The 13,852-nt window shown below is 50.6% G+C and overlaps 1 protein-coding gene across 1 annotated transcript in view; it reads right to left on the bottom strand.

The window, feature by feature from the left end:
- Positions 1 to 11,759: 11,759 nt before the first annotated feature.
- Positions 11,760 to 13,852, bottom strand: part of GPA33 (glycoprotein A33) — a 20,132-nt gene continuing 18,039 nt past the window's right edge. Inside the window, exons 6-7 of the mRNA XM_006764215.1 lie at positions 12,203 to 12,329; positions 11,760 to 11,868 (exon numbers count right to left, since the gene is read on the bottom strand). Coding sequence (XP_006764278.1) covers positions 11,760 to 11,868; positions 12,203 to 12,329 — 236 coding nt within the window. The remainder of the gene's footprint in view (positions 11,869 to 12,202; positions 12,330 to 13,852) is intronic.

Genomic DNA, 13,852 nt, shown 5'->3' with positions numbered 1-13,852 from the left:
GATCCCCTGTCCAAGCCTGACACCTCTGGCGGAGGCATCAGGCCTGGGCAAGGGGCCGATCCAGCGATTGGAGAGGGTGATGGGGGTCAACGCCTGAGGGCTCCCAGTATGTGAGAGGGGGCAGGCTGGGCAGAGGGACACTCCCCCCCCCCACACACACACCCAGTGCATGAATTTCGTGCACTGGGTCCCTAGTATGAAATAAAAAGCCAACTTATAACAAAATGATAGTAAAAATTCTGGGAACAATTGAATAATGAACACTACATCACACTTTAGGAACATAAAGGGGAAACCACAGCTTTAAATAGTAATATTGGGCAAAAAGAGCATCAAATATACATTTTAGGAGTTGGAAAAAAATTGGAAACTAATATATTTCCTGCCAACTACAAAAAAAAAAACAGTTTTTAACACATTGCTGATGGATCACGAGAATTCTTGCTTCATATTACACAGTGTTTTACAAAGTATCATACTTGAAAGAGATTAGCTTGTAAGAACATGTAATAACTTCAAAATGCAATGGGTATTTAATTTTAAAGTGCGCCTTTAACATTTATGTAGAACGTTTTTTGTACTTGTTCAGTAGAAACTTACCTGGCCACTGGGTGAAGCCAGTGATAAGACTACTGGTCCGCAGTGTGTTAAGTTAGAAAAAGGACAATAAACCCATGAAGAGTGGAAAGAAGGAGAAAATGAGGAGTAAACATCAAATAGAAACTAAGAACAAAAGGGGGTTCCACAAAGCCTAACTGTGAAGTAGATAAAAACTCCAATGAGAGGAACCAAGCAAAAAGGAGAGAAGGCACAAACCATGGCCCAAGCCACTGGGTGCATGTGGGAGGCACCCTATCGATGTTTCTCCCCTCCTCCTCCCTCGCTTCCACGCTCTCTAAAAATCAATGGAAAAAGTATCCTCTGGTGAGGATTTTTTTTAAAAAAAAGTGGCACAGACTAGACCAGCTGAAATTAAATAATTCTGTGAACATTCATACCAATAAACTTGAAAACTGAGTGAACTGGGAAACAGATTTCTAGGAACATATAATGTGCTAGGAGTGCCTCGAGAAGAAATAGCCTGCATCTTCAGTAACAGATACATTGAGCATTAATTTTAACCTGCGTTCAGCACTTGGTTTAACAGGTGAATTCTTCTAAACTTTCAAAGGCTATCATTCCAATATATAAAAATATGTAATCGGTTGTGTCCAAACTGGATTTATTAAGTAAACCAAGAGTGATTTAGCATTAGAAAAAGGTACAAATGTCATTTGTCACAATAGATTCAAGGAAGAAAAATGTGTTACTAGAATAGATGGAGAAAGAAGCATTTGACAACATTCCACACCCATTTGTGATAAAAACCAAACTAGAAATAGAATGAGCTTTTTTGCCTGATGAAAGGCATCTATAAAAACTCTACACAAATATTCTCCATGGGAAACTGGAAAAGCATTTCCTTTAAAACCAGGAACAAGACAGAAAACGCCTCTGTGGCTGCTGGCACTCAGCACTACTGGAGTTCTAGCGAGGACAACGTATGGAAGTAAAAAATCAAAGGCTTGGGAAGGAATAAAATTGTCACTATTCACAGATACTGTTGTCTGCACAAAAGCTCAAAAAATCTACAGGGAATAAGTAGAAACAAGATTTGGCTGTAAGATCAGTTTAAAATCAAATGCATTTCTATACATCATCAATGAATGGTTTAGAAAACAATTTTAAAAAATAACCCAGCATTTACAGTAGCAAAAAACTTGAGGTACCAAGGAATAAATCTGATGAAAAAATTTAAAAGGCCTATATACAGAAAATCATAAAACTTAGTGAACAAACAACAAAGACCTAAATAGATTCCTATAATATAAAGATTTATTTAAAATAATTCAATTCTCCCTGGATTGATCTGTAGATCAACAATTTCATTAAAATACCAAGTTTTCGTGGTACTTGACAAGCTAATTATAGAAAGGCATGAAAAAGCCAGCACAGGCTTATGGAAAGTTAATATGGTCAGGGGGTGGGACTTGCCCCCCAGCATCTTCAGTTTATTATAAAGCCTATAGTGATGATTAAGGTGGGAAGAGTCTGAGTAAGGATGGACAGACTAACAAGTGGGATAATCAAAAGACCCTGCATTTATGGACCTGTGATGCATGACGGGTGACATTTCAGACCAATGGGACTATTTAGAAAACTGTCCAATAACAGCTTATAAGTCCATAAAGGGGAAGAACTGAAATTGGAACCCTGCCCCACGTTAGTCACAAAAACCCATTCCACTTGGGTTAAGGACTTAAATGTGAAAAGGAAGCTGCTTAAAATTGTAGAAGAATTTTGGTGTCTTGTTTTCCTTAAAGCAGGGGTGGGGAATGTCTGGCCCATGGGCCGTAGAAGGCCTGCAAAATCATTTTGTCTGGCCCTGCTAAGGCAGTAGGGATGAGTTAACAGTCTGACCAAACATAACAGGCTACTTTTAAAGATAATTTAAATCCTGAGGTCGTTAGGACTTTTTGAACACCTAATAAAGAATGCACTACCAAAGAAACAACACGTGACTACGTTAATTTTATTATCTTGTGTTCATTAAAAGACAAAACAAAACAACTACAGTGGGTCCTTGACTTACGAGTGTCCCGACTAACGAGTTTTTTGAGATACCAGCTGTCTGCCTATTTTTTGCATTGAGTTGACAGAGTAATTTGAGTTAACGGGCTTCTTAATGAGCTCGGTCGGAATGAATTAAACTCGTAAGTCAAGGCCCCACTGTATTTCAGAAGAGAAAGCAGGGGAGTTCTGGGTGCTGTTGTGCACATTCGATGTCTTGCCAGCTGATGAGCTGCAATGTCCCCATCCTTACCTTTAAGGAAGGGGGGAGCCTTTCTCAGCCAAGGGCCATTTGGATATTTATAACATCCACGGGCCGTATAAAATTATCTTTAAAAGTAGCCTGTTATATTTGGTCAATTAACTCACCCCTAATGCCTTGGCAGGGCCAGACCAAATGATTTTGGAGGCCTTATACGGCCCATGGGCCGGACATTCCCCATCCCTGCTTTAAGGAAAACAAGACACCAAACTTTTAGTCCAGCCATAGCTGGACCCCCACCCCCCACTTACCCCACAACCCCAAGTACTGGTTCACCTACCACCTCACAGTTTGAAGAGTCTACAAAGCCCCTTTCTCCACTTGAGGTGACAGGCGGAGATGGCAATTTATTTTATTTATTTTTAAATGTCTGAAGTAGGAAAACAAGGCTGCCCAGCTCGTGTCAGCCCCGACAATAATCCTCAAGGGTTGATCTTGGCCTCCAGCCCTGGCTGAGGGGGAAAGAACCCCCTGCTGGCCCATGGAAAAGAGGCCCTGAGGATGGCAATGTAAATAAACTTGGCTTCCCAGGGGCTGAGAGGCAAGTCCGCCAGCAGGGCCCAGAGTGCATCTGGCATTGGTACCGGCACTGGAAAAATAATGTCACTTTCTCCGCTGGCACACATGGGGATAAGCACAGCTCCTTTACGGGGGACAGGGCACAAAGGAGGGACAAGCCCTTAGGAAGCCACTCCCTGGCACACCAGCCCCGGACCTTCGCCAGGCCCATCAGTGCTCTTCAGACTCTTCAATTTTCAGACAAGTTCAATGCTCCTATAGCTCTGGGGCCCCTCTGACACCCCAAGTTCAATGCTCCTATAGCTCTGGGACCCCTCTGACACCCCGAGTTCAATGCTCCTATAGCTCTGGGGCCCCTCTGACACCCCAAGTTCAATGCTCCTATAGCTCTGGGACCCCTCTGACACCCCAAGTTCAATGCTCCTATAGCTCTGGGACCCACAACCGGTCAATTCAGTCACCACTTCTGTTGCCACCGCACTGTCTTCACTGCTCCTGACCAGGTTCCAAGCCCACGATCACATGTTGCAATCACTCCCTCGCACACATTCTTGCCTCCTTTGCTTATTTCCTTTCTTTAATCATTAGGCACAACCGGAACTCTTGCTAACCCCAACCCTCTGCCTAGTCCATGCCAACATGACCACTTTGGGTCCCTTCTCTCAATGGGGCCTCAGGCAGCTCTGGCAGTGGCCACTGTTCCTGCCGGCTGCTCCCTCGCCCACCGAGCTCTCCGGGGTCATGGAGCTGGTTCAAAGGATCTGCAGGATGTTTGTAGTTTCAGACAATGAAAGCCTGTCAGAGAGAAGTGGGAGCAGGAAGAGAAAAGTAACAGTGGGAGAGAAGGAAGGCTGCTCTGAGCTGATAACCACTTAGGTTTTCCTGAAGGGGAGGCTAAGGCTCATGGAGTGTATTGCTGTCCTTACACCGGGTGTAGAACTGCACTTACACGGGTGTAGAGCTGTCCTTACACAGGGTGTAGAGCTGCACTTAGACGGGGTGTAGAACTGCACTTACACGGGTGTAGAGCTGTCCTTACACAGGGTGTAGAGCTGCACTTAGACGGGGTGTAGAACTGCACTTACACGGGTGTAGAGCTGTCCTTACACGGGGTGTAGAACTGCACTTACACGGGGGTAGAGCTGTCCTTACACAGGGTGTAGCGCTGTCGTTACACCGGGTGTAGAACTGCACTTACACGGGGGTAGAGCTGTCCTTACACAGGGTGTAGCGCTGTCGTTACACCGGGTGTAGAACTGCACTTACACGGGGGTAGAGCTGTCCTTACACAGGGTGTAGAGCTGTCGTTACACCGGGTGTAGAACTGCACTTACACGGGGGTAGAGCTGTCCTTACACAGGGTGTAGCGCTGTCGTTACACCGGGTGTAGAACTGCACTTACACGGGGGTAGAGCTGTCCTTACACAGGGTGTAGCGCTGTCGTTACACCGGGTGTAGAACTGCACCTACACGGGTGTAGAGCTGTCATTACACAGGGTGTAGAGCTGTACTTACACGGGGTGTAGAACTGCAACTGCACTTATATGGGGTGTAGAGCTGTCCTTACCTGGGATGTAGAACTGTATTTACACGGGGTGTAGAGCTGTCCTTACCTGGGATGTAGAACTGCATTTACACTGGGTGTAGAGCTGTCCTTACATGGGTGTAGAACTGCATTTACACGGGGTGTAGAGCTGTACTTACACGGGGTGTAGAGCTGTCCTTACACGGGGTGTAGAGCTGTACTTACATGGGCATAGAGCTGTACTTACACGGGGTGTAGAACTGCACATACACGGGTGTAGAGCTGTCTTACACGAGGTGTAGAGCTGTCGTTACACAGTGTGTAGAGCTGTACTTACATGGGCATAGAGCTGTACTTACACGGGGTGTAGAACTGCACTTACATGGAGTGTACAACTATCTTTACATGGGGTGTAGAGCTGTCCTTACATGGGGTGTGGAACTGTACTTAAGCAACGGACACTTATTTGGGGTTTGGGTCTCTCTCTCTGAAAGAAGAAGTTCTAAAATAAAGCCCAGGACTTAAGTAGTTAGACCTGGTTTGGGGCTTCAGTTCTGTCACTTAACCAGCTGCCTGACCCTGAGCCTCGGTTTCTGTCTGTAAACGGGGCCCCTGTGACCACCTGGCTGGGAGGGTGGCTCTGAGGGTTGCCATGGGCCGTGTCTGCATTCGCTTCCCGAAGCTCAGCACCTCCACCCCTGGCCCTGGTGACCTCGAGCATGTGGTACAAAGCACCGGCGTTTACACAAGAACCCCACTGGCTGTGATTCACGGAGGCTGATTTTTCTAGAAAGTTGCTCAATTTGTGTTTCCGCCGGTTCTTTGAAGCCTCTTCCTGGATGCGGGGGAGACGAGGCGCTGAGTGCACCTCTCAGCGCTCCTGCTCGGAGGCAGCCGCAGCGAATCATTTCATTTTTGGAGCGAGATGAAATAATTGCCGCCGGCACAGCAAGCCCACCTCTCCCCGGCAGCACAAAGGGAAGCTCAAAAGCACCTCTGGTCCTGAGGACCCGTGGGGGAGGGAGGGACAGGAGCCCGCGCTGAGCCAGGTGTCCCTGCAGGAGCCCACGCCCGCCCCGTGACACGGATGCCACTTCCTGCCGCAGGTGCCCCGCGATGCAGATGCCACTGGCTCCCGCTCCCTGGAGGTCTGCATGTCCAGGTGCTCCCAGCGGAGTCGGGAGGCTCCTTCACCTGGGGAGACGAGGCGGACAGGTGCCTGTCGAGGCCCCTGGGAATGTGGGGGGAACTTTAGGTGGAAACAGACAGGCTTGTCTCTCTTCATTCAGAAAAAGAGAGATTGTCACGCTGAGTGAGCCATGCTCCCTGAGGACTCCCACGGTGGCTGCTGCGTACTGATTCTATGAGGAAGGTGCCTGGTGGGTTTGTGCGAAGTCCTTTGAAGGGAAGGTTTCTGTGGCCGTGGCCCTCCCGGCTCATCCGCGCCTGCCAGGGCTCTGCCCAGTTCTCCCACGTCCCGACCGCCGGGGTCCTGGCGCTCCTGCTCCTTCCCGAGGCCCTGGGAGAGCTGGACCGGCCCATAGCAACGGCTGTTGCTATGATTCTTATTTATTGCTAACCAAGCTCATCTTGTTTTCAAAAGCATTGAGGTGGATTCCTAAAATACTGTGCATAAAAGATTAAAACTGAGTACAGCAGCCCCCCTCCCGGTCCAGCTCCACTTCCCGTGGACTGTTACCCACGGCCACCGAGGCCCAGAAATATTGAAGGGAGGATCCCAGAAATAAGCAATGGACACGTGCGTGGAGCAGCGGGTGAAATCTCCTGAGTCCCACTCAGTCCCACGCAGGACCTGGACCCTCCCTTGACCACGTCCCGGCTCCAGGGGCCCCGGCCGAGGGCACTGAGGAGCCTCTTGGCCTCAGCTGAACGGTGCGGCCTTGCAGGCTTGTGCTCATGTCACCCCGACCTTACATGACGTCACAACGGCCCCAAAGTGCCAGAGCAGCGAGGCTGGCAGTTCCCATGCGCCCAGGGGAAGCCGGAAAGTGCTTCAGTCAGGTCAGCAGCCGCCTGACGTCACCAGCCCCGTCGCTCCCCGCCCTTCTGTCGCCGCCGGGGTTTAACGCCACTCGGATGCTCACCAGGACTGTTCATGTTTCCAAGTGATCTGGTTACAAAGTTCCATTGGCTTCAGACGGTCTTCCTCCAATCCCCATTTCCCCGCAAGTCCCATTATCTTTAGCTGGCGTTTGCAGAATGCAAGAGAAACGCATATAGTGTTACATCTGAAATGCCTATCTTGGGTAGTAACAGTCACATACACATTTAAAATAAACAAACAAAAACTCCCTAACTCTGTCTCCACGCCTGCCTTCTCCCCACTCAGTGCCCTCTGCCTCCATACGGCCAGGAGGGAACATGCCAGCAGCGTCAGACAGAACTGGCGCGGTCTTATTCTGACACTGACCAGCTGTGAACCCCGGTGACTTCACTCCCTGAGCTCCGTCTCCTCGTCTGTGACACAGGGAGGGAGGGAAGACCTTTCTGGAAACCGGCCAGGGGACAGGTGAGCTCAGTGAGTACGCTCGGTCACAGCAGCTGGGTGCCCCGCAAATGGCCTTTCCCGAGGACAGCGCTTCCTCACAGGGACCAGGCATCACCTGTGCAGGTGCCCAGGGCCGAAACCTCCAGGGTGGGGCCAAAGCCAAAGACCCTTTCAGAATGCCCACAGGTGACGCCTGGCTCCACTGCTGCAGAGAGGAGGCTTGTTCTGACTCACACCCAGCAAGCAGCTGGGGGCCCTGGGGGGAGAATGCCTGGTCTACGTGACGGCTGGAAATACCCAATTGAAATTCTGTGCCTATTAATATGCTCCGATTTGCTAAGCCTCAGCTTCCTCATCTGTAAAATGGGCATAATAACAGCCCGTGTCACAGACCTGCGGCGCGGATTGTGAGACGTCCCGTGGAGCATGCTCAGAGCAGCTCTTGGAGTGATGCTGGTGTTGTGCATCAGGCCCTCTGAGGTTGGTTCCTGTGACTCTGCCTGGGAAAGCCAGTGCTGCTCAGTGTGCACAGAAGCAGCTGCGGGAAGACCCGAAGAGTGGCTAACTCAGCACACTACCCGAGGGTTGTCTGAGCGACTATTGGTGCCTGACCAGTGTCCAGCAGTGCTCCCTCGGCCAGCGTAGCCCTCAAACACCAGAGGTCTATGAACCATCAGCGGGAAACCACGCACGGGGAAGGAACGCCTGGCCACCCGCCTAGGAAGTCTATTGCTGGACTAACTTGGATTGTAAGAGAACCTGCAACCATCTCATTCCCATTGAGTTTCTGAGTTAAAATAAACTCAGCAGAAGATCATGTGGTTTGAGACCCTGGGAACAGACCCACACTGGGTGCCAGAGGTGCCGGCACCAGCCCTTTCACTTGTGAAACCCCTCTTTTTTCTTCAAGATGCGCCCAAATGCTACCTCCTCTTTGTAGCTGTTCCCAGTCCCCTCGGGCTGAGCGACTCGGCCAGCTGCCTGCCTGAGGCCACGTGCCCATCTCAGAGCCAGGGCCTGTGTGTCACCTCCTTCATGCGCCCGCGGCCACAGCAGCGCTCATGTGGAAGGTGCCCACATAATCGCCGTGGAGTTAATGCAGTGGGTCCCCATCCCCCTTTCCACCCGAGCTGGAGCTAAGGCACTTGAACATTCAGAGTCCTCCCAGAGCAGAGACGCGCCGGCCGGCCGGGACCGAGCACACGCTAGCAGAGCCTGGCCCCACGTGGTCGAGGGCAACTTAGAGCATCAGGACGACTAGGAGGGGGCCTTGGGCGTCTGCAGAAGTGGCGCCAAACATTATTCATTCAACAAACATCTATCCAGTGTCAACACGTGCCAGGCCACAAATAAGATCTGAGGCTGAAACCGACCATGGTAGTGATGTACCTATGACAGGTGCTGGGGCAGGAGGACACAGGGACCACAGGAAGGGGCGTGGAGGAGAGGACCTTGAACGTGAGGCAGGAGAGAAAATGTCAGAGTCAAGAGCTAACTGGAGCGAGCACCAGGGTAAGAGGCTCTCTGCTCTGCTCCTCTCCGACGGCTGTGGCACGAGGCGGCTTCTTTCCGCACTCTGAGGGGCGCCGTTTCAGGCTTCACAGCGAGAGCATGTCACCTCTTCCTTGAAGCTGACTCCCAGGCCTACTGGCTCCCCACCCTGTGGTCCTGTCCTGGCACACACAGTGGGATCCCCAGAATCTGGCCCTTGGCTGCCCTTGCCTGGCCCGTCACCAAGGAAACAGAAGAGGCCTGTGGGAGGTGGGCACAGATGTACAGACACAAGCTCCACCCTCGTGGGAACCAAATCCACACCAAAATCCACATCGAAATCCACACCAAAATCCACATCAAAATCCACATCAAATCCACACCAAAATTCACAATGAAATCCACATGAAAACCCACACTGAAATTCACACCAAAATCCACATAGAAATCAACATCAAAATTCACACTAAAATCCACATCAAATCCACACCAAAATCCACATAGAAACCAATATCAAAATTCACACTAAAATCCACATCAAATCCACACCAAAATTCACAATAAAATCCACATCAAAATTCACACCAAAATCCACACCAAAATCCACATCAAAATCTATATCCAATCCACACCGAAATCCACACCAAAATCCACACCAAAATCTATATAAAATCCACACCGAAATCCACACTGAAATCCACATTAAAATCCACACCAAAATCCACACTGAAATCTACATCAAATCCATACCAAAATCCACATCAAATCCACACCAAAATCCACATCAAATTCACATTGAAATCCACACCAAAATCCATAGCAAATCCATATAGAAATCCACATCAAAATTCACACTAAAATTTGCATCAAATCCACACCAAAATTCACACTGAAATCCACGTCAAATCCACACCAAAATCCACATCGAAATCCACACCAAAATCCACACTGCAATCCATACCAAAATCCACACAATAAAAGATATCCAATCCACACCGAAATCCACACCAAAATCCACATAAAAATCCACACCAAAATCTATATAAAATCCACATCGAAATCCACACTGTAATCCACATTAAAATCCACACCAAAATCCACATCAAAATCTATTATCAAATCCACATCAAAGTCCACACCGAAATCCATATCAAATTCACACCGAAATCCACACTGAAATCCACACCAAAATCCACATCAAATCCACACTGAAATCCACACCGAAATCTACATCAAAATCCACACTGAAACCCACACTGAAATCTACATCAAAATCCACATTGAAATTCACATCGAAATCCACTGACAACTTTATCATTGTTGACAGCATTTTGAATGAAGCAAAGAACTTAACAAAATATATGAAAGGTCTGTTTTGTAAATCACAAATGGACAGCAGATTTTAAAAGTTGCTTTTCTGATCATCCAGAAAAGACCATGTTTATTTCATAGTAAACAGCATGTGGGTGAGATGGGCCACCGCCAGGCTCTCAGGGGAAGGACAGCCACCAGCGGGCCAGGCTGTGGGGGCCCAGCAGAGCCAGCAGCTGCCAGGAGCGGGCGGGGCGGGGCGGGGCAGGGCTTGGGGAGGGGAAGCAGGATGGACAGGCAGTGACTCAGGCCTTCCAAGGAGTCGCCATGACGGGTGAATCCTGCCCACTGCAAACAGTGTGTTCACTTACATCAGCTCATGGCCATTCACCAAATGAGCAGAGGTTTCGGTGCGAGTCCTCTGTGTCCACATCACATCAGGGAGAGCAGAGAGGGGCAGGGTCAGCCTACAAGCAGGGCCGAGCCCAGCCCTGCTAAGGAGCACAGACCTCACAGGGCGTGAGGGATGGGGGGTGCGGGTGGGACACTGGGGCAGGGTATAGAATTCAGGGGTGTGAGATGGGCCTGGGGCACAGCTGGGATGCTGACAGGCAGAGATGGGCACCGAGTGGGCAGCTGTGTGGGCGGGGTAGGGGCTGGAGGTGCCCTCGCGGGAGTGTCTGAGGTGCAGGGAACTTGCGGATGATGAGGTTGGAAGGAGAGCTCATGGCCAGGCCAGGGCCCCAAGCACAGGGTGTACACGGAAGCTGGGTAAATAATGGGGGGCCTTCGTGTGTGCACTTATTCTTTCATTCATTCAACAAAAATGTACTGCGTGTGAACCCTCCGTAGTTATGGGTTCACTCAGCGAGATAGACCACCGACTCAGAATTTAAATTTAAGAGCCTTTATTAAGCTGGCCAGCTGACTACAGTTACAGCACCCTGCCGAAGCAGAGGCTGAACTTCAGCGCCTACTACAGGAGTTACATTTTATTATTAAATTTTGTGGAGGCCCAGAGAAAAATGTGTCTTTCAAATTCTGGGCCCCCAATATGGAAGAGACTCTCTTTATTTATACTTTTCCCAGTCCTTTGTCTCCCAAATTTGGAATGAGACTTCCGGGCCTTCTGAGAAAGACGACCTGCGTGCTGGGAAGGGGCCATGAGATCATATCTCAAGGCCTGGCCTGGTGTCAGTACCTTCCTATCTATATGTTTTAGGAACAGACAGCACAGCATGACCCGTCTGGCCGGAGTGCCAGATATGCAGCCCAGCACATCGTCAGTGGGCAGCCCCTTGCTGTCCCACAGGCTGGAGGAAGATGGAGGCTGCGGCCTGGCCCCTGGGAGCCGGGAATGGCAGTGGGAGGGCTCACTTGGCAGGTGGCATCGGCTCATCAGGCTAAGCCAGGGCCTCTGGCTGACATGGGGAGGAAGCACCATCAGTGCTGCGTGGGGAGTGGGGAGGGCAGGGTGTTAGGAAAATGGCTGGAGCAGGGGGGTGGTGAGCGGGACAGAACCGCTGCCCCGGTCACACGTGGGCAGCATAGTCAGAGGATTGGCGCCTGGAGTCGTCCTCTTCCCGCCCTCTGGGCAGTTCCCTCAGCTGCTCTGGAGGCTCCCGGTAGATGGACCGATTCCTGCAGCCGTGAGGACAGAGGGAAGGTTGCCCCAGAGCCGGGCAGTGCCCCTCAGGGCCTGCCAGCCCCACCCAGCGCCCCTGGCCAAAGGGCAGGCTCAGAGAGGACAGGAAGGGGCCCAGACTCATTCCTCCCGTGAGCTGAGGGACCCACCGAGGACAAAGGTTCCGGCCACACTGGGTCCTGGCCCCACCGGCAGCCCTGCCCTGAGATCCACGGGCCTTGGCCAGGTCTGGGGCTGCTGAGCTGATAAAAACGACAGCTGTCCCGGTGTGAGGAGCTGGGGCCACCGTCCCCACCTGCCCAGACCGTGCTGCCGGCGGCCCACACTCACGGCCTGGTCTCCTCGTCCTCGCCCTTCTCCCGGCAGCAGCAGCAATAGACCAGGACGCCTACGATGATGAGGGCCGCCACCACGCCGCCCGCGATGCCCGCGTACAGGGCCACGTAAGAAAAATGATCTTAAGCATACTAATACATGCAATAAACATTAATATCCTGAATCTTAAGGAAAACAGGGAGTGTCAGGTGGGGAAGGGTAATGGCAGAGCTCAGAGAGAGAGCCCAGGGAGCAGCCTGGGGGTACTGTGAGGCCTGGCCTGGTGGGAGCGCCAGCCAGGACTGGGGATGCTCTTCCGCATGGAGACGCGGACAGGACAAGGACGATGGCCCTGGCTCTGTGCCCGCCTCCCTGTGCTCCCCGGGCCCGGAGTCCTCAGCGTCAGCCAGGCAGTCCTCCTCCAGCTCGACCTGAGCTGGGAGTGGCCCACCCCAAAGGAGGGGGCCCGGACCAAGGCGGCTCTGGCGCTGCCCGGCCACTGGAGGGCAGGTCTCCATGCAGGCTTCTCCAGGGGCCCGGCTCCCGCGCAGTGGGCGCTGCGGGCAGCGTGCGCTTACTCACGGTGTGGCCCTGGGCAGTAATAGCTTCACTGCGCCTCGGTTTCCTTATTTCTGAACAGAAAGAGCGCGGTGCCTGCCTCCCGGACACTGTGGGCATCGGCCGAGGCGCCGGTCACTCAGGCCCACAACAGAAACCCCGACTGGCGGGCGCCCTGGACACACCCTATACACACGCGTCACCTGAAAATTCTGATGAGGGGTCACTATGACCCCCTCCATGACCTTCAGAAACTGAACCCGTAGCTGGGGCTCATGTGGAGGCAGCTTTTAAAATCAGTATGTGAGCACGTGTGAGTGTGAGTGTGTGTGTGTGTGTATGTGAGTGTGGTGTGTGTCTGACGTGTTCATGAGTGTGTATACATGAGTGTGAGTGTTGATGGTGTGTGTGTATATCTATATATGTGAGTGTGTATGTGAGAGTGTATGTGTATATGTGAGTGTGAGTGAGAGTGTGTATGTGTAATATGAGTGTGTGTGGTGTTTGTGTGTATGCGTGGTGTGCGAAGGTGGTGTAATCATGAGTTTATATATGTGAGTGTGTGAGTGTGTATGCATATAATGTGAGTGTGTACATGAGTGTCTGTAGTGTGTGAATGTGAGTATACGTGTATATGTGTAAGTGTATGTGGAGTTTGGATGTGTGAGTATGTATGTGAATATACATGTGTATATGTGAGTGTATGGTGTGTGTATATGTGTGTATGTATGTATGTATATGTGAGTGTCTGTTGTGTGAGTTTGTATATGTGGATGTATGTGGTGTGTTAATGTGTAGATGTGAGTGTGTGATTGTGTATAAGTGAGTGTGTGTGGTATGTGAGTGTATGCAGTATGTTAGTGTGTATGTGTATATGTGAGTATGTATATGTGTGTGGTGTGTGTGTATATGTGAGTGTGTGTTGTGTGAGTGTGTGTATGTGGATGTATGTGGTGTGTTAATGTGTAGATGTGAGTGTGTGATTGTGTATAAGTGAGTGTGTGTGGTATGTGAGTGTATGCAGTATGTTAGTGTGTATGTGTATATGTGAGTGTGTATATGTGTGTGGTGTGTGTGTATATGTGAGTGTGTGTTGTGTGAGTGTGT

The sequence above is a fragment of the Myotis davidii genome, unplaced genomic scaffold (assembly GCF_000327345.1).
Source record: "Myotis davidii unplaced genomic scaffold, ASM32734v1 scaffold401, whole genome shotgun sequence".
NCBI lineage: Eukaryota > Metazoa > Chordata > Mammalia > Chiroptera > Vespertilionidae > Myotis > Myotis davidii.
This window is presented reverse-complemented; position numbering and strand designations above follow the sequence as displayed.